Source organism: Magallana gigas, chromosome 3, assembly GCF_963853765.1.
Source record: "Magallana gigas chromosome 3, xbMagGiga1.1, whole genome shotgun sequence".
NCBI lineage: Eukaryota > Metazoa > Mollusca > Bivalvia > Ostreida > Ostreidae > Magallana > Magallana gigas.
The window spans coordinates 53,163,648-53,185,349 of NC_088855.1; the positions used below are offsets into that span (position 1 = coordinate 53,163,648).

Consider the following 21,702-nt stretch of genomic DNA (forward strand, 5'->3'; position numbering starts at 1 on the left):
AAGTCACCCCTGCGAATGTGTTCGGAATGTTTTCTTTATCGTTGCTAAGTATGTAATAAATCCAGAGGTGCTCGAATGAAAGTTCACGAGACTTCACCGAGATTTGTTCAGTTCCTGTGAAATTTCGAACGGAAGTATAAGTGTTCGGATAATATTCTCAAAATACGTAAGAACTGGTCAATTTTCATATCATATCCTACTTTGATTTATGTTAAAACATCAAAATCTTTTAAGATGTATGTCTTATTTCACAATCTAGCGGTAATTTAAATTTAACGATGATATTCAGAACAGAGTTATCGTTCGTGTTCAACCACGTGTAGAGTGGTTGAAAATATAAACATTGGGTTGCTAAATAAAATCATAGCCTTGTTTGATGCTTGTGGTGTGCAATACTATGTTTTTAAAAAAAATAATGGGTGAATGTTTTGCATAAAAATTCGGTATATCGAGCCATTTTCAAGGAACATTCTGCATAAAATAGTGTAGTCTCTTTCACTATTGATGTTATTACTAGGTCAGGCGCGGATCGAAAATTAATTCCTATGGGGGATCTCTACTACGCATGTTAATTGTTGCAACAGCAGATAAAAACTATTTTTGTATTGTCACATTTATTTTTAGAACACTTTTTATCCACCAATTAATGAAAATAAAGTTTAAAATCAATATACGTCTAGAATTCATATTTGACAACAAGTACCTAGATTCTATAAAATAAACTATAAACACGAGGCAGGATTTTTACTGCGAAACTGAAAGGGTCAAATAAAACCACGTGGTCTAAAATTTAAATGACAATAACATTCGCAGGGGTGAAAGTGTAACAAGGGCCTCGAATTTCTTAAAATAAAACTGATACCATTATTTGTTTGAAAATGTTAACCCCAAGGTAGGGTCTTGGATGTTTCTGAGCCTGATGATTAAAGTTGCCTTATAACGAATGTTAGTAGGATATTTTAAGTATGGCTCGGATCTCTCTCATTAAAGATAATGCTACCACACTTAATTCACAGTAGTTGACAATAGATAATTTTAGCTTCCAAATACTAATATTTTATTTAAGATTTCCATGTATAAAATTCACTTTTGATTACAAATTGTGTCTAAATTTTGAATCTAGTGTTTTAAGTAAATATGTCAATCATATATCTAAATGCAGGTCTGTCTAAAAGGATGAAGCTACTAACCGGTAACAGAGCGTCTAGATGCATCTATTACAAGCTTTATAAGACACCTGTGATACTGTAAAGTGTTAGAATAATGACAGAGGTCGGGTGAGCTAATTCAACCCTTGTTGGTGTCACAAACGCCTTCTAAAGATTGTAATGAATATATTTAAACAGAGTCTTCATCTCATCCTTTGTATTATTTTTTGTGATCAAAATCGTCAGAGATATAAATAATTCAAATGAGTCCAAACCCCATTGAACCAGCTCGTGGTATGCCACCAGCCAAAAACTGAAGACAGAAAATGATAACGCTACACGTCAAGTTACGCCTCGTAGTGAAACGGGCCCCAGGGCTTGATTTTCAGGCACAATTGTAGCTTCCATATAGATTTTTCGAGTCCTTTAAAGCTAGCAATAATGTAACGACCACGTCATTAGCTGCTATACATCCTTAGACTTTTTGTGAATCTTGTTTAGAATTTTATGTTCATTTAAACTATTTTCATTAAAACTGTGTTTTGATAAATCATTTTTTGTGACAGTAACTTACTTGTACATTTCCATTTTTAAACTATATTTTTAGAAGATAAGTGTCTATGGCATTATCAGTTTCATAACTTATGACCCGTAGACACAGATCAACTTTTAATTGATTTCCTATGATATACTTGATAAAATCTAGGCAAGCTTTACTGCCCCTGAAGTTGTCAATCATCAATAATATTCATGCATTAATCATCTTAATATTACTTATGATATGACAATGACAAAGCAGAAAGCAATTTTTGCTCGAGGACTAGCAGTCATCTACGGGCCTAGAAGCTGCTGTCATGGCTGCAATTATCAACCTTTTTAACTTTCTAAACACATAATCGGTATATATTTATGATTTTTAGCTATCTATCTATCTATCTATCTATCTATCTATCTATCTATCTATCTATCTATCTATCTATCTATCTGTCTGTCTGTCTGTCTATCTATCTATCTATCTATCTATCTATCTATCTATCTATCTATCTATCTATCTATCTATCTATCTATCTATCTATCTATCTATCTATCTATCTATCTATCTTTATCAAGTTTTATCATTAATGCATAACTTTTACAAAAAAGTACAGGTACATGTTATAGTATAAAATAACATAATGCAAATACTATTATAGCACAGGTTCATTCTGATTACCATACAAGGCACCCAAGCCTAAGGCGTACATTTCATGAATCCATGTGTCATTATTCTTCGGTAATCATGTCTTAATAACAGGCTATTTATACATATTTTACTTTTTTCTTATCATTAACCAATATAAGAAATGTTTACTTAAAATTAGAGGAATTCTTCCTTAATCGTTAAATACAGCGCTGTTCCAATTAGGTGTCTTATTTACACACAACACATTGGCATACTGAAGGTTGAACCAGATCAAATAATTGATTCGCTGAAAATAAACTACTCGATATATGATGTGGTCGACCGAGGATTCCATTGCGCATCGTTTTGCGCAATCTCATTAATTAAATGCAGTGTATTTACACCTGTTAGTAAATTGCCTAACACTATTACATTTAAAAAAATAAATAACAAAACATTATGTACATTAGATTTTTTAATATAGAAAATGTTATTCATTCAATGAGTTTACCATTGTTTGCAATTGTTGAAAGTTGTCATTGTGAATGAATGACGTCATGAATAACTCAATAGGAGGAGATAAGAACTGAAAATTTGGTTATACAAAATACAAAAGCGTTAAATTCTGTAAAAGATATTTTCAAGGCCAGATACATTTACTAGCAATAGATGATCTCTTTGAACGCTCTATGAAAATGAACAAAATTTGTGCTAAGAACATGATAATTGGATATATCCCAATATTTCTTAGATTATTTCAATTTTAAGTACCCTAAATAGTTGGTGTTTAGCCATATCTTCCTATCTGTGTTATGCCTAATGTTATTATTAATTCATACGCACTCAAATTCTTTTCCTCAACGTTACAACACTGCTACCATAGTAACCCGATTGCACCTGAGAGCAGTGAAATTTTTTTTTACATAACCTTGTTTTTTAAATGCATGAAAATTTTGAATAAGAATTTGTGTTCTGCATTCATTCGGTAGGTTGTATTTGACCCGTGCATCTGATTTACCCGGCGCTTTGTCCGAGGTCAACACTGCGTGACGTGTCCCTACCCAGCGTATATACCTTCTGCATTCTGCATTGCAGTTGGCAACCGACCAGGAAATATCTATCAGAGTAAAGGTAAGCGGAAGTTTTGTAAATCTATATATATTTTGTGATAGCACAAAAGGTATCGGTCATCGTAGAAGTTTAACTGTTTATCTAAATTGGGTAAGATTTGCATACTACCTTGTCCCTATTAACAAATAAGTATTCTCTCTCTCTTTCTCTCTCTCTCTCTCTCTCATCGGATAAAATATTATGAAAACTAATAAAAACAAAACGAAAGAACCGGCCTGAATATTGTAGACATATTTTACTGAATATTAGCATTGCAAACAAATACAAGACTTCAACATAAAACTCATTTTCATTATATAAAAAGCAGTTGTCCTGCCGAATTTTTTTTATTGTAAAAATTAACAGACGACAGAGTTTTATAAGCAATGGCCGCCTTGTAATTTAAAACGCTGCTGTTTACGCAATCTGCTTCCCTCGTCGTTTTAACCTACTCTTAGCAGAAATATTAAAAAAGAAGTTCTTTATAATTGTATCCACGTACGAAAGCCGAATAGGGCCACATAAAAAAATAGTTTTATCTCGTAATTACGAGAAAAGATCTCGTTATTACGAGTTAATTATCTCGTTATTACGAGAAAAGATCTCGTTATTACGAGTTAGTTATCTCGTTATTACGAGAAAAGATCTCGTAATTACGAGAAAAGATCTCGTTCTTACGAGATAATTTTCTCGTTATTACGAGAAAAGATCTCGTTATTACGAGATAATTTTCTCGTTATTACGAGTTAATTTTCTCGTTATTACGAGAAAAGATCTCGTTATTACGAGAAAAGATCTATATAAAATGGTGCGTTTTTGAAAAAGAATTCGACTGAATCACACTTTAAGTCTATCTTTTTCATTCCAGAAACGTTGATTCAATTTTGATCAATATTTAAAAATAACAACGATCATTATTCATTAATTTCTACATATCAAAATGATTGGATTTGACATCTTATCTGGTATTAATAAAAGGAAAGAACTTTATGTAATTTTTCTATTCAACTTATATATATTATAATCCCACTCCGAAGTAAATACCAGGTAGTCCTATAGTCGTAAAAACACAGTTTTATTAGTTACAGATCACTTTAATGACTATATAGTTTCAGTCATGGATATGGATACACAGGATTTACCCGAATTTGTGTTTTATATGTTCATACACAACCTACATGTATATTGAAAATAATTGATTTTATATAAACATTTTGGAGTCTGAAAAAAAATAACACGTATCCGTCTTAATTATTGACATATAGTTCAATGAATTTTTTAATCAATTTGCTTTGCTAATTCTTCTGAAATTTCTTTAAAACTGCTTGGTCCGATTTTATATCAAATTATGCGTTTTAAACGATGATCACATGTGCTAAGTAAGTGTATATTAATAGACATTGCAGTAGTTCATACACTTTATATAAAAAGAATAGAATAATGAAACGCGCCATTTCAAAAATAGATCTTTTCTCGTAATTACGAGATAATTAATTCGTAATAACGAGATCTTTTCTCGTAATAACGAGATCTTTTCTCGTAATTACGAGATCTTTTCTCGTAATTACGAGATAATTAACTCAAAATAACGAGATCTTTTCTCGTAATTACGAGATCTTTTCTCGTAATAACGAGATAATTAACTCGTAATAACGAGATCTTTTCTCGTAATTACGAGATCTTTTCTCGTAATAACGAGATAATTAACTCGTAATAACGAGATCTTTTCTCGTAATTACGAGATAAAAATATTTTTTTAGGTGGCCCTATTCGTCTTTCGTATCCACGTCTGTCGCACAATATTGGAGAAAATTTTGTTTATTGACGATCTTATTTTGTGTTTTGTGAATAGATTTTGTGACATAACATAACAATCTGATGATCGTAAATGTTAAAAGGTTTTCGTTCGATGATTGTGTTAGTAGTATGATTGACCTGGCGCAGAAGAACTTGGGGTTCAGGGTTGCTTATATATATATGCGCATATCATAAGCAAAATCAGACACCGAAGCACCACGTATCTGTAATTCAAAACTGTATGCTAAGTAAATAGCGTATATAGAGTATGTTTAGATAATTCCTTTATGGTTGAAAATTGACTTCGAAAATATAGTGTCAGATGTCTATAGTTCCAAGCTTGATGTAAGGCCAACAATTGTTTGTTTAAACATTTTTGTTATTCAACAGGTTGGGCACAGTAACCCTATTGAGGAATGATTACGCTTCTCTAAACGGACACTATTCCTATTTTATGTAAGAAAAAAACTCTCGTAAATGGTGAATTTTTTCGTTGTGTGCCATATATAACAAATCCCACTTAAATAAAAATAATCGCATGAAAATGCAATATGGTGCAAAAATACTTTATACAACTGACACTTTGAATGGCTCAATTCTTAAAAAATAATGAATAGAGATATTCCATTCTAAAAAATAACGAACAAAGACAAGTAAAACTGTTAACCTATTGGACGGTTTCACGTAAGTTCGAAACAAGAATAAAGACATCACATTTACAGATAAATGACAGATTTAATGTATAACTCCTTGAGAATGGCTCAGGTAACGCGATCCATCAGAGAAAGGCTAAAAACTAGTAACTAATCCAGTATGATATATAACTACTCCATTTGTTCAGAAACACAAATCAAACCTAATTCACTTTATCATATTATTTACTTGTAACCACAAATCATATCAGAACGTAGATTGAGACACATTTCACTGCACTATATGAAAATCAATTCTTTATATGAACTACATTCTGAAAAAAGTTCATTAAAATGAGCCTTGGCCGTCAACTTCAATCTCCTCCACACTCCTGGAAAAAATTCTGCATGTAAGCCTTTTTTGGTTAGTTTAATCATTTTATTAAAATAATTGGTAGAAATTATTGCAAAACATTGTTTGCATTCACAATAAATTCTGTTACATATGTATGTAATGTTAGAAAGGTCTTCCGTTGCAGCTTCGTGTTGAAAAAAGATTGTCAATATAATTTTAATAGTGATGATGTAATTACTATTGACAGTAAATGAATAGCATCTTGTATATCTCAGTCTCTTATTGAAGAATTACGGTAGAGATAATAAAATAATGATAAATTTATTCAAGGATAAACAACTGTTTCCTGGTTTTAATACATTTAATAGAGAAATAACAGTTAACGGTAAAACAGTTAAAGGTTTTGATTTTAACTCTAAAGGCTACAAACGATGGATGACCATCGAGCAAAATCAAGCTGTGTGAGTTATACTGCAATATAATTGAAATGATCATCAAGATGGCGAACTCTCAAAGAACCCGCCTAAATAATGGATATTTGAATTGGAAACTTTGAAAAGGACTTTTTCAACCTGAAATTTTGACCATTTTTTTTAAAGACTTACACATTGGTTTGTTGCATGACCATGACATTTGAAAAAGAATCTTTACTTACAACATTCTAATGATTAAGTCTGAGCAAAATTAAGGTAGAGGTCAAAAGCTGGGTTTCAAAGAGAGATTCTATTAATCTTTGACTTTAATATCGTTGGATCCTTTACTTACAAACACTCTTTCTGTTAATATCTGAGCCAGATAAAATCAATTAGAGAAAATATATGCCTTGATTAAACAATGATTTTTCAAACAGGTCTTATATAACCTTGACTTTTGAGCTAGAAACTTTGCTAAAGGTCACTGCACAACCTTTGAGCTAAAGATACTGAGGACAGGGTGAAGTATGAGCCAGATGGGAGAATATGTAGTCATGGCACATATTTTAAACATTAATCTACTTTGACCTTAATCAAATAATCTCTAAACATAGTTTAAAGTCATTGCACACTCACAAAGACACTCTGTAGGTGAAGCATTAGAAGTAACAAAAAAATAACAACAAAATAAAGAGATATTATGCTTGAGAGAATTATTCGGACGAACAGAGGGACAAACAAGGGGACATACGGGCATACTGATCACTGTACGTAGCGCCGACAGAGTGGAACCCTTATCATTTGTTAATAAAAATATGACAATGAATTATGATAAGTATTCATTGGCATGTTAGTGAGGGGATATTTAGGTGTTTTGTTCACAAGCACCCAAGTTACAAACTTGATCAAAAGTATTTTTGCATTGTTATATACCGGTAATACATAATGTATATATGCTTTTATACGGAAAATTGTCACAATTTTGTTGTCTTCAAAACCGCAAAGGATATCGTATTCATTGATGAATCCAGAAGGGGGTGGGGGTGGGGGGGGGGGTTCGGGGGGTCAAACCTCCTCCTCTTTTATTTTGAACATATGACTTGTTATAAAACTTTTTATATTTATTTAAAGGCGATTTTCCCATCTATAATTATCTTATATAAATGCTTTAAAAAACTTTCTTATTTAAAGAAAGTCGTACAATGGACGAACGTAATTTATATCTTGAAAAAAAAATGGTCTTCACCTTCACTTTGATTGTTCTCTCAAATTAAGGGTACCCTCACCCCACATACACAGACAGATCTGTTATACCCAAATTCATCTCTTAACTTATTGTTGTAGTCGTTCAAATTACTATGACACCTTTCTGATTTAAATAAGATACCACCCTAAAGTCGTCATTATATATGATATGTTGCCAAAATGTCCGCAAAGTTCAACTTAGCGTCATTATTGATATGCATTATCTTATTGCGATATGGTGGAATTCGGCTTTGGTAGATTAAAGTCCTTAAGTCGTTCTACACATGTAAAAAGGCGTCATCTAAAAAGAGATTGTCGTTTTGATTAAATTGCCAAATTTTGAAACAATTATATTTGACAATATTTGTTATGAGAATATAATGTGTTCGAACACAACAACACGAGACGTCTATACGTTTCCGTAAGTAACTCCTATTTACTTGTAATCATAAAATCTGTCAAGTTACCATATTTTTCTGACATATCGACTTATCAATTAAAGATGATGATGATGATTATTATTATTATTTGGATTAGCTTTTGTTCTTTGCTGAAGCGATCGAGTACGATTGTGAAAAGGTAGTGAACACAGAATATCAGTTTGGCCGGCAATTGGCCGCTAGTTTGATAAAAAATTATCATTCAAATTATCAATTCGATTTTTCAGATGATTATGTTGACCTCTAAGATGTTATACCGTCTTGAAAGAAAATAATGTCGAATTGTCAGATAATTATATCAACTTGTCAGATAATTACGAAAACTTACTTGAAAGTGATGTCGACTTGAAAGAAGATTATGTTGACTTGTTGGATCCTTATGTCGTCTTCTTAGAAAATACTGATGTCAAATGGATTGCACAATGTGGGAATGTATACGTTTTCTTTTTGAATTTTTAAACACGTGAATATGTGTCAAGTCGACCCAAAAATTTAAAAAGACAAGTCTACATAAAAAAATCTCATAAGTCGACACAATCATCTGACCAGTGCTGGCAGAACTACGCCACCATAGAATTAATCAACCGTCTAACATATACTATGGGTAAAAGCGTAAACTATGGGGAATGGAATGGCGGAACTGAGAAACCATGGAAACTTTAATCTGTTTAAACAATAACTACTTCATCGTCAGGTTTTGAAATAAACCCCTCCACTAAAAAGCAATTGCATTTGTGAAAAAAGGAGGAAAATAACGCAACGCCTCGCTATTACATTGAAAAAAACTAAACAAACACAGAAAAAGCAGCAGAACTAAATCGAGACTACCCGACAGGCCATATTTTTTAATCGTAGGACACATTAATAACGCACATTTTAAAGATCCTAGCAGCAAACACATTAAATCTAATTTTTATGACTAAACAAGGAAAGAAATGTGTTTGGTTGAACGATTTTTTAAAACGATGGAGAGAAAACATTGCTGCATGCTGTATTATTTGTCGTATCGACCTCTGATAATTTTTTGTGTGTCCGCCCGACTCGATGAACCGCATGAATGATGTAATTGAGACAGGTATGAAGGGCGCATGTTTTCATGAAGTAAATTTTAAAGATTATTTACATAATTTTATTGCTGATATAAAGATAGGTATGGGCGGTGGAAAGGGTAAAAAAGACGTTAATGTAAAACTAACTTTTAGAAGCATGTTAAAATACGGAACAGACAAGCTGAAAACAAAATCAAGAGCGTCTCTTGCAAAATCGACAGACTGCGATGCAACACAAATGATCACCAATGTAAAACCAATAGTCAACCGTAATGAACTGAATTAACGCTAGATGGCAAACCCCATACTTGTTTCGTAATCATATGGTGAGCATATCCGAATCCGATATAATAAGGTCTTAAACTTAAGAGCACACGGCGGGTGTGACCAGTCAGCAGAGGATGCTAACCCTCCTATGCACCTGATCCTACCTCTATCTCTTTGGAGATCGGTGTTGCTCTGCTTTGAATTTGTATTTCGTTTTATGGATTTTTGAGATGGTTGACGGTTTGTTAATGTCATTTTTTCCATCGCATGTGCACATAATTTTCTTCTTTCTTGTGTAGTCACAAAAATCTATTGTTTGTCTGGGGTTACGAAACATCTTCACAGAGGTAATAGCCAAAATGAATGCTCAGACAGTTACATACGATATGAAAACCGAAATGCCTTTGTCCAGCTTCAAAATAAACAAAGTTAATTCTAAAAAGAAAAACAAGGTATTCAGTAATCAACAATACAAAATATGTCTTAATTTTCTTGTTTATTAAGAAAAAAAGTACGCGTCATGGTCAAGAGGGTTCATATATATGTATGATATTTCAATAATGTTTAGTTCTAGCAAAAACTAGGTATTGGGAGCTCAGCATTATGTATAATATTTTATTGAATTTTTATCAATGAAAAATGACAATAACAAACTGTAAAGCATCTCAAAAATCCATAAAACGAAATACAAATTCAAAGCAGAGCAACACGGACCTCCAAAAAGATAGAGGTAGGATCTTGTGCCATGGAGGAGTGAGCATCCTCTGCTGACCGGTCACACCCGCCGTGTGCTCTTTGTCGTAATCGGGGAAAAAACGGAAAAGTCCGTAGACAATTGGGTGAATAATTATGGTCTAACAATTAGTTTGAAAAACGTCAGTCAGCATGCGACCCAGTGGAAAATTGTATTTGCTGACAAGGTCGTTGTATCGACCATAGAACTTATGAAAAGATGACTTCAAACGAGACTGTTGATAGTCCTGTTTTATCAACTTGTTTGTCAGTAGCTTGCCTCGCCTAAGAAACTGTTCATACGAAGATCATGCCCTTGTGTATCAAATTAATTGAGAAACAAAAACACCATATTTAGGTGATGAAGGTATATTGCTACATAAGTAAGGAAAGTTAACTATAGGAAAAGTCATTGCGTTTATCATAAAGTTTTGTTGTTAATGTGAATTTATTCAATCGGCTATTATTCATATTTATTGGATTTTCCCGAAATCTCACTAAGATTAGATAGCAAGATCTAGGGTTCTTACTCGAGTGACGTCATCATTGATAATAATAGATATATTGGAAAATCACAAAATTTTTGTATTTTCCTAGAATTAATGATGTTGCATTAGTAATAAAGCAATATGTGTAGTCTGCATGTTTAAAAAATGTAGATCTTAAACTACTTGCAATTTACGCTTCAAATCATCGCACATGCACATGAATTGTAGCATACACATTTATTGTTCATATAAATGTAATGTTCATACAGTTTTTAAATTAAAAAAAAAACCCAAATGTAATCACAGAACTTTGCCTTAAAAGTAACTATTTTTCAAAAGAAGCAACAAATTCAACTAGAAATTATCAGGAGAAAAATTTCCCAAGGTTAAGTTGATTGAGCGAAATTTGTTATACTTGTTCTAAAAGTTGAAAAAAGAAAGCGTTTTCAACCCTTTGCTTTTTGGCTTTTATTAGTGCAACAGGTATAAATCTATTTTTATGAAAAGGATAATTAACTTTGAAATTTAGAAAATGTATCTTATATGAAGATATGTATTTTTACTTACTTTTATTTACCTTTGAAATTTAGAAAATGTATCTTATATGAAGATATGTATTTTTACTTACTTTTATTTACCTACAAAGTGTCTATTAATTCGTGTATGATGAAAATGGCAAATGTAATAAGTTTCTCGGATAGTATTTCATTTAAAAGAATATATTTAGAACTGTTTTGGTTGAACAAGGTGCAAAGAACTGAAAAGAATTAATTGTTGCTGGAAACTTGTTATGAAAACAGGGGGATACATATTGTCGAGATCCTGGTAAGAAAAATAACATGTGCTTTGAAGGCTTTCTTTATTTTATTTTCTTAATTTATTCATTTTAAGCCGCCTAAACTTAATTCTTAGTTTCACCTTGAATAAAAATACCAAACATACGAGAATGGCGATAAAAAAAAAAACCCCAAACAAACAACATTACTTCTTGAATAATAATATTTTCTGATTATCCCATTGAGTACCGGCTATGAATACCAACAATTACATGAATTTTTACCACCAATATCAGTAAAAGAAGTTTTTATAAATCGGCACCCCCCCCCCTCCCCCCCCCCCCCAAAAAAAAGAACCCATATACGTACTTTTCAGAACAGCAGTGGCTTGCAGCCAACACATATATTAATTATCTCATAAATATGCGTAGAATAGGTAATGAATGCATGCTTGGCTGTGTGGAGCGAAAAGAAAATACTGTGTTGTGCATCGAACAAGTTTTTATACTTTTATGTGTCTGTGTATGTGGTAAAATTCCCGATATGCAGCCATTCTTTGTGAAACTTGATTTTAAAAAATGAATTACTTTCTTGGTGAGGCAGAGTAATATAATATTTTCTTAAAGCTTTATTGTGGAGAGTCCAAATATTATCAACTTGATTTGGTAGAATGCAAGTCTTCTGCATAATTAAAATAATGGGCATACAAATATTACATATTCTTCTATATGCAGGGTTGGCATTAATACTCATGTATTCCGAGGAATTACTGGGTAATAAAGCACAACTTATTACTAGTACTTCCTACTAAGAATAAATCAAATCTTTTGGGGTGTAGGCAATAGTTCACATTGTTATCTATGACATTTTATTACTGTCTTTTAATTTATCGCGTTTTGACTAGCCAGTAACTCATTGGGCATCTACTTATGAATACGCAAACCATGGTTCGTTCATACACCAGTGTTAGACTTGAGTCAGGTATACATTTAGGTGCAGTCCATACATTTATCATAAACTCGAAACCCAAAGATCCAGTTACATGTACTTGTTTCTATGATATATGTAAAAAAAAAAAAAAAAAGGGGCCAAGAAAATTGTGAAAAATAAAGTAACTGTGTCCTCAGTATGCAACACTCATACGAAGAAGCCAATTAGCCCCACTCAAAGTTAATATCTCCCCAAAAACAGGAGCACATAACTGTCCAGAGTCAATTATTTAGAACATAAAAAACCACATGTGATTGTTGTTGGTAACACCTACAGTAATTATAACAAAATTTAAGTTAATTTTGTGCTTTGAATGACTTTAAAGCTGTAAACAGGGAGGTATGATAATTTAACACGTGATTGTCGAAAATGTGAATCTTGCAACTTAAATGTAATTGAAGATGAGTTCCATTTTTTACTTATTTGTCCATCACTTTGTAGTTTAAGAGATAAGTATATTAAAAAATACTACTCCCGAAAACCAAGTGTCTATAAAGTTATACAGTTATTATCTACCTCTAATACTAAAGAACTGTGTAATTTAGGTAAATATTTATATTATGCAAACAAGCAACGAACACTCCATGTGAATTATCCAAATTGATTATGTACACTTTGTTTTTCTTACTGTTTATTTAATATGTATATGTTCATATGTATAACCTATGAGACATTTGTCTCTTGGAATAAAGAACTTGAACTTGAACCTGTAAAGTACAAAACAAGGGGCTGTAAAAGCTTTTTTCTTGTTGCTATATGATGCTTTGGAGAATATCTTATCTAATTAATTTCAGATTCATAATACTGAAATGGCCAAGCATACTGAATTGCGTGGGGTTTTTTGCTTACCGTTTATGTTGAACATATGTTTCAGACATATTCAAAATAAATAAAAGAGTAGAATTAAATTTAAAGGAACATGCATTTTTAAAAATTGAATGATTTTTAAAATAGTTCTTCAGTAAACATAACGCACAAAAAACATAGTTCCTGAAAAAAATTTGTCTGTTTATTAATTTTAGGTTGATGTTCTTTAATGCAATGTGATAATGAAATAATAATCTTTTGTGCTACAGTGGTAACACCGTTATTGTTGACAAGCCAATTGTGTTAAAAAGTCCGTATATTGTGGGTGATCGTTCGTGTAACGTGCGGGATCGTGCGTGTATCAGAAAAATTAGTTTGCGTTTTTTACCGTGCATGATCGTGCGTTTTTTTCGTTTTGTAACTTTTTCTACGGAATTCTAGGGTTTATTCTATAAACAACGAGTAGTTTTTTATTTACACAGTGCAATAAAGTCAATTTAAAACTTTTTTTTATAGAAGAACATTGACAAAACATACATGAATCATGTCAGTGCTGATCTTTTTTAATTATTCCCTCTTTCGTCGTTAAATACATTAAGTAAGTAATTCAACAACTCATTCAATCCTTTGTTCGATCGAGTTAGTTTTGCATATTTTTGTAATCAGTTTATATCAAGCATCTATTGTATCTTGACACAAAGTTTTAATCATATTAGCAAGAGAGACTCATTACTGAAAGCGGTCAGGTTACCCATTCCTTGTTTAAAACTAAACAAGTATCCCCCAAGTTCTCTTTAAAATGAGAATAAGATACGCATTCCTTTCTGGTAAATAATATAAATATTCGGAATAAATTCATTTTAATTCGACGTTTTAAAATTTAGAATAAATAGAACTAAATCAATACAACGTAAATTTTGAAAATATGGGATGTGTACAACCGAAATTCTTTGGAACAAGGTAACAAATTTATCTGTATTTCGCATAAATAAATCGTAGGTAGAGGAATAGATTTACATAATCAACTCGTATATAAATAATTTTGTGCAGTTTATGCATTATTTTCATTTCTTTTACACTTAATTTACCTTAAGTTATTATATAAGTTAATATTTGTTATGGAGACAAAAAAAAACCAAAACAATTTCTGTTTGAATGCTATACGTATATTTCTAGTAAAAAATAAAACCGTGCATGACTTCTGTACATGCCGCTTTTCAATAAAACACAAGTATATTGTAGTATATAATAAAAAATACGTTCCTTAAATCTAATCTTATATAATAATTTTGATTTAGTGTGTTTAATGGTGTAGAATCGTTCGTTTGCGTGCTTAATCGTTACCGTTCGTGTATCGTGAAAATTCAGTCGTTTGTCAATAATAGCGTTGCTACCACTGTAAATAAATCAATACAATAATAGTTATATCAAATAGTATGATCATCTGCAATATACCGGCCTATACTGTTACGAGTGAGATACCTTAAATTTTATATTTTAAATTGCAGAAAGTTAATAACTACATTATTTAAACCCCCGCACACGGAGTTTGGGGGTATATAGGAATCACCTTGTCTGTCCGTCCGTCAGTGCAAAATTCGTGTCCGCTCCTTATCTTTTTAATGAAGAGACTTTGGAAGTTCATACTTCACACAAAGATTGCTTATGACCCGAGGATATGTAATGACCTTGCCCAAAGGTTATTCGGGCAAGGTCAAGGTCAATGGCAGAAAAAATACATATTTTGTGTCCGGTCAATATCTTTCTTATAGAGAGACATAGGAAGTTCGTACTTCACACAAGGATTGCTTGTGACCTGAGGGTGTGTTATGACCTTGACATGAGGTCATTTGGGCAAGTTCAAAGGTATTGTTTTAAAAATGCTCAATTGTTAAAATGTGTCATGTCTTGCATGAATGGAAATGATTAAAAGGTAAAATTTGACACAAAGCTTGCTCGTGCAAGGCAAAATTGAATTAATTGTAACAACCCCGCCTGCCCCACTGAAAATGTGGAAAAAAAATTTTCGGTCATAATATCGAGCTCGGTAACTATACCAAAACTAAAAATAATTGATGGCTGTTTGACATGTGGATGATTGTTTGCTACCAGTACCTCTAGTTTATAATTGCATACATATCTTTGAACAGTGGCACCTTTGAGTTGCATTGGGAATATTTCAAAGTGAAGATGGTGATCAGGTGTTTGCATATACATTCGTGTAGCTTGTCGTGTGTTCTCTATCACATTTGCACTTGATCGAGGCTGAGTGAATTTGATTGGAGCTCTATGGGAGGTTTGTGATAACTTAAACAATATTCCTCGTCACTTAACGCATTTGGTTATTGATTGCTTAGATGGTGGAATCAAGTCGTAAATTCCATCAGATGACTGATGGGCTTCAAGTCATCGGCGTCCTAAATTGAATATATTTCATGCATGTTGCGACGTACAAAGTGGGTAGGTGGCCTGCTTACTTTTTCTCGAACGAAACATTTTTGTTGGATTGACAAATGTAAAATACTGGACAATAGGAAAATGAACGCTGCAGTAGTAGTAAAAGTACAACCCAACATTCTTGTTAAGACTCAAAAGAGGGCAGCATGATAATAAAAAGATAACCATGTAAAAGTAAAGAGATAAACAAATACTTTACTAGTACGACGGCAGTACTTGCCAGATACTTCACTACAAACACTTCGGAGTTTTGGGATTCAATGTAACACTTGTTGTTATAGTATTGTTTATTTAGACAGAATTATATTCACACTGTTCACCTCTAGCGTGGTTATTAACTTATTTCATGTTTTTATTTTACTCTTTCAGAAGATGGGATGTGGTAATGGCGACAACAAGCACGTAACCGTGTTCATTCTCACTGTTCTCTGTCTTGGAGTGTATATTTATCTGTATGTTGATATCAACATGGGCATACAAAAGATAGAAATTTTAGAACGCTCAACATACGACCATCTTAATCTGATTCTAGCGAACCAAGATCGTACAACAGTGTTTAAACCAACAACTTTAAAGCCGCACTACGTTAAGCACACAGGAAATGGATCTGGAATGCAATTTTTCTTACATGATTATAATATATCTGGTCCCATTTTGACAATATTTACATCTTGGTCAAAATCAAATGAGACTGATTTGCTTAGAAATAACACTGTTAGAAACTGGAGTCTCTTCTCGCCTTATTTATACCCTATCTTATTCACAAACGACACGGGTCTAAAAAGAGATGTCAGGGCAATGGGATGGGATTCTCTTCCAATTATACACGCAGGAAAAGGAGTACCAGTCCTTAAACACATGTATTTAGCCGCTATGGAAAAAATTGAGTCTCCCTTGTATGCCTTTGTGAATGGAGATATCTTGTTTACCCAGTCTTTGCTGGAGACTCTTGTCTCAGTTCTTCAGTCACATCTCTACCAAAACGGGACAGTGTTGGTTGTTGGAAGAAGAACGAACGTATTAAACGTGAAGCGAAAGACGGCAAGTAGTTTTCAAGATCTAGCGAATGTATCTGTTAAAAATGGCAGTTTATTTACTCCTTGGGGGCTAGACTATTTCATCACATCTAAGACGTTTCCATGGCGAGATATGCCAGATGTTGTCATTGGTCGAGTTGGCTATGACAATTTTTTGGTTGTTGAATCGAACAAGAGAAAGATCGCCGTCATTGACGCAACGAAGACGTTGTTGGCGGTTCATCAGACCACAAAGAAAGGCGGGAATTTTGAAGGTCGTAAAAAGATAAACAGAGACTATAATATCAACTTGATAGCCAAGATTTATAAAAAGGTAAACTATGCGATGGGAACGTCGAGTGCTGCTAAATATTTCACTAAATACAATTCTAAATCGCAAGTGTGCATTGTAAAGAGGTGAAATCCCATGAGATACTATCGCCATCAAAGCCTCCGTCCGTTAGTCAATTGAACCAGGTGTGTTTTTTCTCTGATAACTAAACTTTCATTTGCCTGCTGAATTTGATCTGCTTTTGAGAATTGTGAAATCATATTTAACTTTCATGTGGTATTTAGCTTTGTGTTCTTATATTAAGAAAAAGCTTGTATTTTTCTCGAAAAATAAATCATCATCACTAATATGAAGTGTATTACACGGATTTGTCAGTTCCCCCGAATTTTATAGAGGCTTATCCTTCTGTAGATTTACATTTTGATCTATGGAAGTATGGGACACAACCATGATCTTGTGATCATGGTATGCTCATTCCGAACTAAGCAATAAATTCATTTGATACATTTACTTATTTTACGATCTTGATGTCATAGAGCACAATAGTATTAAACGAAGCTGATGATTTACAGGTCACTGCATATTCTAAACCTGATGGGACTTTTACAATTGTCACTTTTTAAAAAAATTTAATAATGTGTCTTACGGTTAAATAATGTAAATTTCAAAGTTTGAAATGGGCATTTTGACTGATCTACTTTTTATCTGCTTTTATATCTCAATGTCTCCTATTCATTCCCCGAACGGTTACTCTGCAAGATTACTTTTTTGACTCTAGAAAGATCGTATCATCGTGGATATATTAAACTTAGTTAATAAAAAAATACACTTCTTTTATTCAAATACCTGGAACAATGAGATGTTCAAAATAACGTTTTTATATACTTTTTAAGACAATTTTGGGTAGAGAAAATTGTGTAGTTTCAGTTATGACTATATACATGCGACAAAATTTTGCTCGTTTTTGATGTGAGATTTTACCATGAAAGAGACAGTACGGCGCATCTTATAATCAAAGTACTGAAGAACTGACGGGAGTTGATTTTGTCGATGCTTATTTATTCTAAAATCAATGATATGTTATTTTGCATGACAAGTACATGTAGTTTCTAATTTGTATTTGAATTACGCACATTTTTATATTATGAATTTTTGGACTTTTTCGACAAGAATGTCGAGAAACTCCCATATGAATCATGTTAGATAATATTTAAAGATATAATTAATTTATTCAAACTATGTATCAGTAATAGAAATATTTCTCGATTTTTGTATGGATCCAAGCAATATCGAACTCTAGTCTCGTTCAACCAAACGTTCGGCTGACACCGTAAATCTCCGACAAGCAAGAGAGACTCTCTGCTTGTCGGAGATTTACGGAGACAGCCGAGCGTCGAGTTGAACGAGACTATATTGAACTCTGGCGTAGGAATACATACGACTACAAAAAGTATCTAAATTGAAAAATTCGTACCATTTAAAATCTGACTTTTTTCAAGGTATTAAGTTTATAAATAAGTTTTCTTGAAAACAATGCTTTAGCATACATTACATCGAATTTATCAATTATTTTCAAGAACTAAGTTTTGTCAGCAGCGATGATTTGTGCTGAGGTCCAAACACTGTTTCACTTTCGGTTTGTCTGAGTTACTGCATAGGAGAGTTGATTAAAATCAACTCCCAAAAAAAACGACTTGAAAATTTTTTCTGATCGTGTTCAGTTTTTTTTGTACTACTCATGAATGTATAAACTTTCAGAAAATTACAAAAATCTCCATTAAATAAATCTAATTATTTCATTAAAATTAATAATTACGTATAACCTATCACATAAATACGTCGCAACGTGTTACGGGGTCAGCCTTCTATAATATTACGCTTGCGTATTTACTGTAAACAAAACACATGTAGGGCTCGCGAAGATTCTCCTGAACATGTTTGTTGATAAAAATATGGCTTTTCTACTTCTCCCAGGTAATAGTTGTTCAAAGGTTTTAAAATAACCACAATTATTATTTTGTAAGCATGTATTTTTCGTGCTTATCATAGGAGTTGACTACAGGCTAAATTCATTTTTGTTAGTGAGGCTCCGTGAGGGGTTATTTGACTCATGTATGTCTGTTCATTTTAAAATGAACCGAAATTGGAAAACCATTAATAGATTATCGACAAAGTGATCATGTGTTCCGTTTAGAGAGTCCTTTTTCCCTCGTATACCACGATGATCGGAGTCGGGCGAATATCTTGTAGTTTTCAGCACGTGTCAATTACTGTAAATCAAAACCCACGTGGTACAAATAAACGATATAAGATTAATCCGGTTTGTACGACTCTTAAATTTCCGGAAGCTCATAATTACATTAATTAGGTATATGAAATGAATTTTCATCTATTTCAACTGTTACAATCAAGGTTATTTCTTATTTCCTAACGAAACAATGGGTAAATCTGAAGTTATTCACACATGTGTTTTCAGCTGTACTGTCTCTTTAACAATAATTGAGACAGGTAGAAACCGCGGAGAATCTACTGAGGAACGAATTTGCACCCTTTGTCCTGAAAAAAAGAAAAGAAAATGAGATCCATTTATATTACATTTTCTTTATACTATGATCACAGAATTACAAGAATGACCAGACGAGGATGCATTTATCGTACAAATCGATTTATTTCAAATTATCATCAGGAGGTTGAAAAATACTTAATTTCATCATCAGCGTGCAGACAATTTTTACTGTTCAGAAAATAAACATAGTTGTCCCATATTAACTGTTAAATCAAAATAAGGATTGTAGAACTTGCTGTTTATCAACTTGCATCATAAAGTGCTTAATAGCACTTATATAACAAAAGGCTCTAGTTCCTTGATTAAAAAAATATCAAAATCACCACTCTTAATCAACACCACCAACTCCAATCCAAGCCTATGAAAATAAAACAATTTACAATAATGTGGTCAAATTCGTGGACATATTTTAGTGAGTGTAACGCTCTGTGAGTTGAGTTGCATTGACATATATAAAACTTTTCACGAATTTTATCCAATTTTGTAAACTATACATTTAAAAAAAATGTTCAGAATTTCTTGCTCCCTATCCGTTAATACCCTTCCTCATTGAAGTTTTTTGTTTTGTTCGTAAAAACAAACAACTCTTGAGAAAATAATCTTTATACCGGTATTTGACATTACTAGAATAACATACGTAATTTGACATGTAGAAGTAAAAAAACTTGTTCATATTGATAATCAATATCAAATAATCGGCAGTTTTAAAGCATAAAGTTTAAAGTAAAAGACTATTTATAAATAAGTGGTATGGAGACTCTCCCTGCAACGTGTAAACAATTGAATGAAGAAATTTTAATGCATGTAAACACCAGCTTGCACAGGTGAAAGATCGATCAAAAGAGATATATATCAAAATGATACAAGTGAAGTGGCAAATTTCAAGAATGTTCTTCAGATAATGAGTCAAATCTTAGAATCAAAAATGAATGATAAAATAAGCAATTGAACCCACGTCCCACCCATGTCTCAGAGAGAGCCAAAACTAGATCTGTGCCAAGGTTACATGAGAGATCCAAACCATATAACAGCAACTTTGATAACACTTCTAGTTTTTCAGAAGATAGTTTTGATAACATATCTGGCAGTAGTGCTTATATGATAGCGTGTCAACTAGACTTGTGAAAGACAATAGCCTTTAACAAAACGTTCAACATGCAAGTTACCTCCCTTTACTTTAGAAAGAAAGGAGAAATGTTCAGTTTGGGAAAGTCATTTTAAACTATAGCGAGTAGATCTCGATGGTCAGATGAGGAAAAATTGGATGAACTATTACCAAAATAACACTGAGAAAGTTGGTGATCTAGAAGCAATTATAGAAAACGTGTCGATGAGATGGGTAGCAGGTCAAGATTGTGGAAACAAAAATATCCTTAAAGAAAAAGTTCAGCAACCGTAAATAAAAGCCCAATAAAAGTGTTAAACTGTATGCCAAAAAAGCATATCCAGTTGGAGACACCAAAATAAAACGAGAGGTGCATCTATTATTTAAGATATTTTGATTTCTGATTATTTAATTGACAAAAGAGTACAGTCATAGGTAGAATTTGTTTTGGTTCCCAACAACATCGACGACGCAGTCTTTGAATTCGTTTATTCCAAAGATATGAAAAAAAGAAACAGCAATAAATAGGAGAAAAAAATGACAAGGGACGTAACTGAATTCCCATAGAACAATTTTAAGAATAATTCCATTTCAATACTAATTAGAAAATATAGAAACTACTTCACAAAAGAGCCAAAGACTACAAAAAGTCGTCAAGTTCCTCGGAAAATCAGCTTTAAGATGAAATGAATAAACTAAGCAAATTTCAGAGATACTATTAAATATTAAATATATTAAACAATTGAACCACAGAATTCCGTTAAAGAATACAAAATCCTCCATGTCATGTCATCATTGTAGAAAACCTGGTCACTTAAAAAAAGATTGTCCCATGCTGCATAAGTCTTTGATCCA

At 32.5% G+C, this 21,702-nt stretch overlaps 1 protein-coding gene across 5 annotated transcripts; it reads left to right on the forward strand.

Annotated features, from left to right (window-relative positions):
• Positions 1-3,263: 3,263 nt before the first annotated feature.
• On the forward strand, positions 3,264-17,525 carry LOC105320158 (uncharacterized). Of its 5 annotated transcripts, none has more exons than XM_066080322.1 (3): positions 3,264-3,441; positions 5,608-5,673; positions 16,238-17,525. In XM_066080322.1, the coding sequence occupies exon 3, from the start codon at positions 16,241-16,243 to the stop codon at positions 17,303-17,305; it is 1,065 nt and encodes a 354-aa protein (XP_065936394.1). In that variant the 5' UTR covers positions 3,264-3,441; positions 5,608-5,673; positions 16,238-16,240; the 3' UTR covers positions 17,306-17,525. The 5 variants fall into 5 exon arrangements, with proteins under 5 accessions (XP_065936394.1, XP_034336230.2, XP_034336231.2 ...); XM_034480341.2 differs by lacking the exon at positions 3,264-3,441 and adding an exon at positions 3,517-3,531; XM_034480339.2 differs by lacking the exon at positions 5,608-5,673 and having other exon boundaries at positions 3,264-3,531.
• Positions 17,526-21,702: the final 4,177 nt, after the last annotated feature.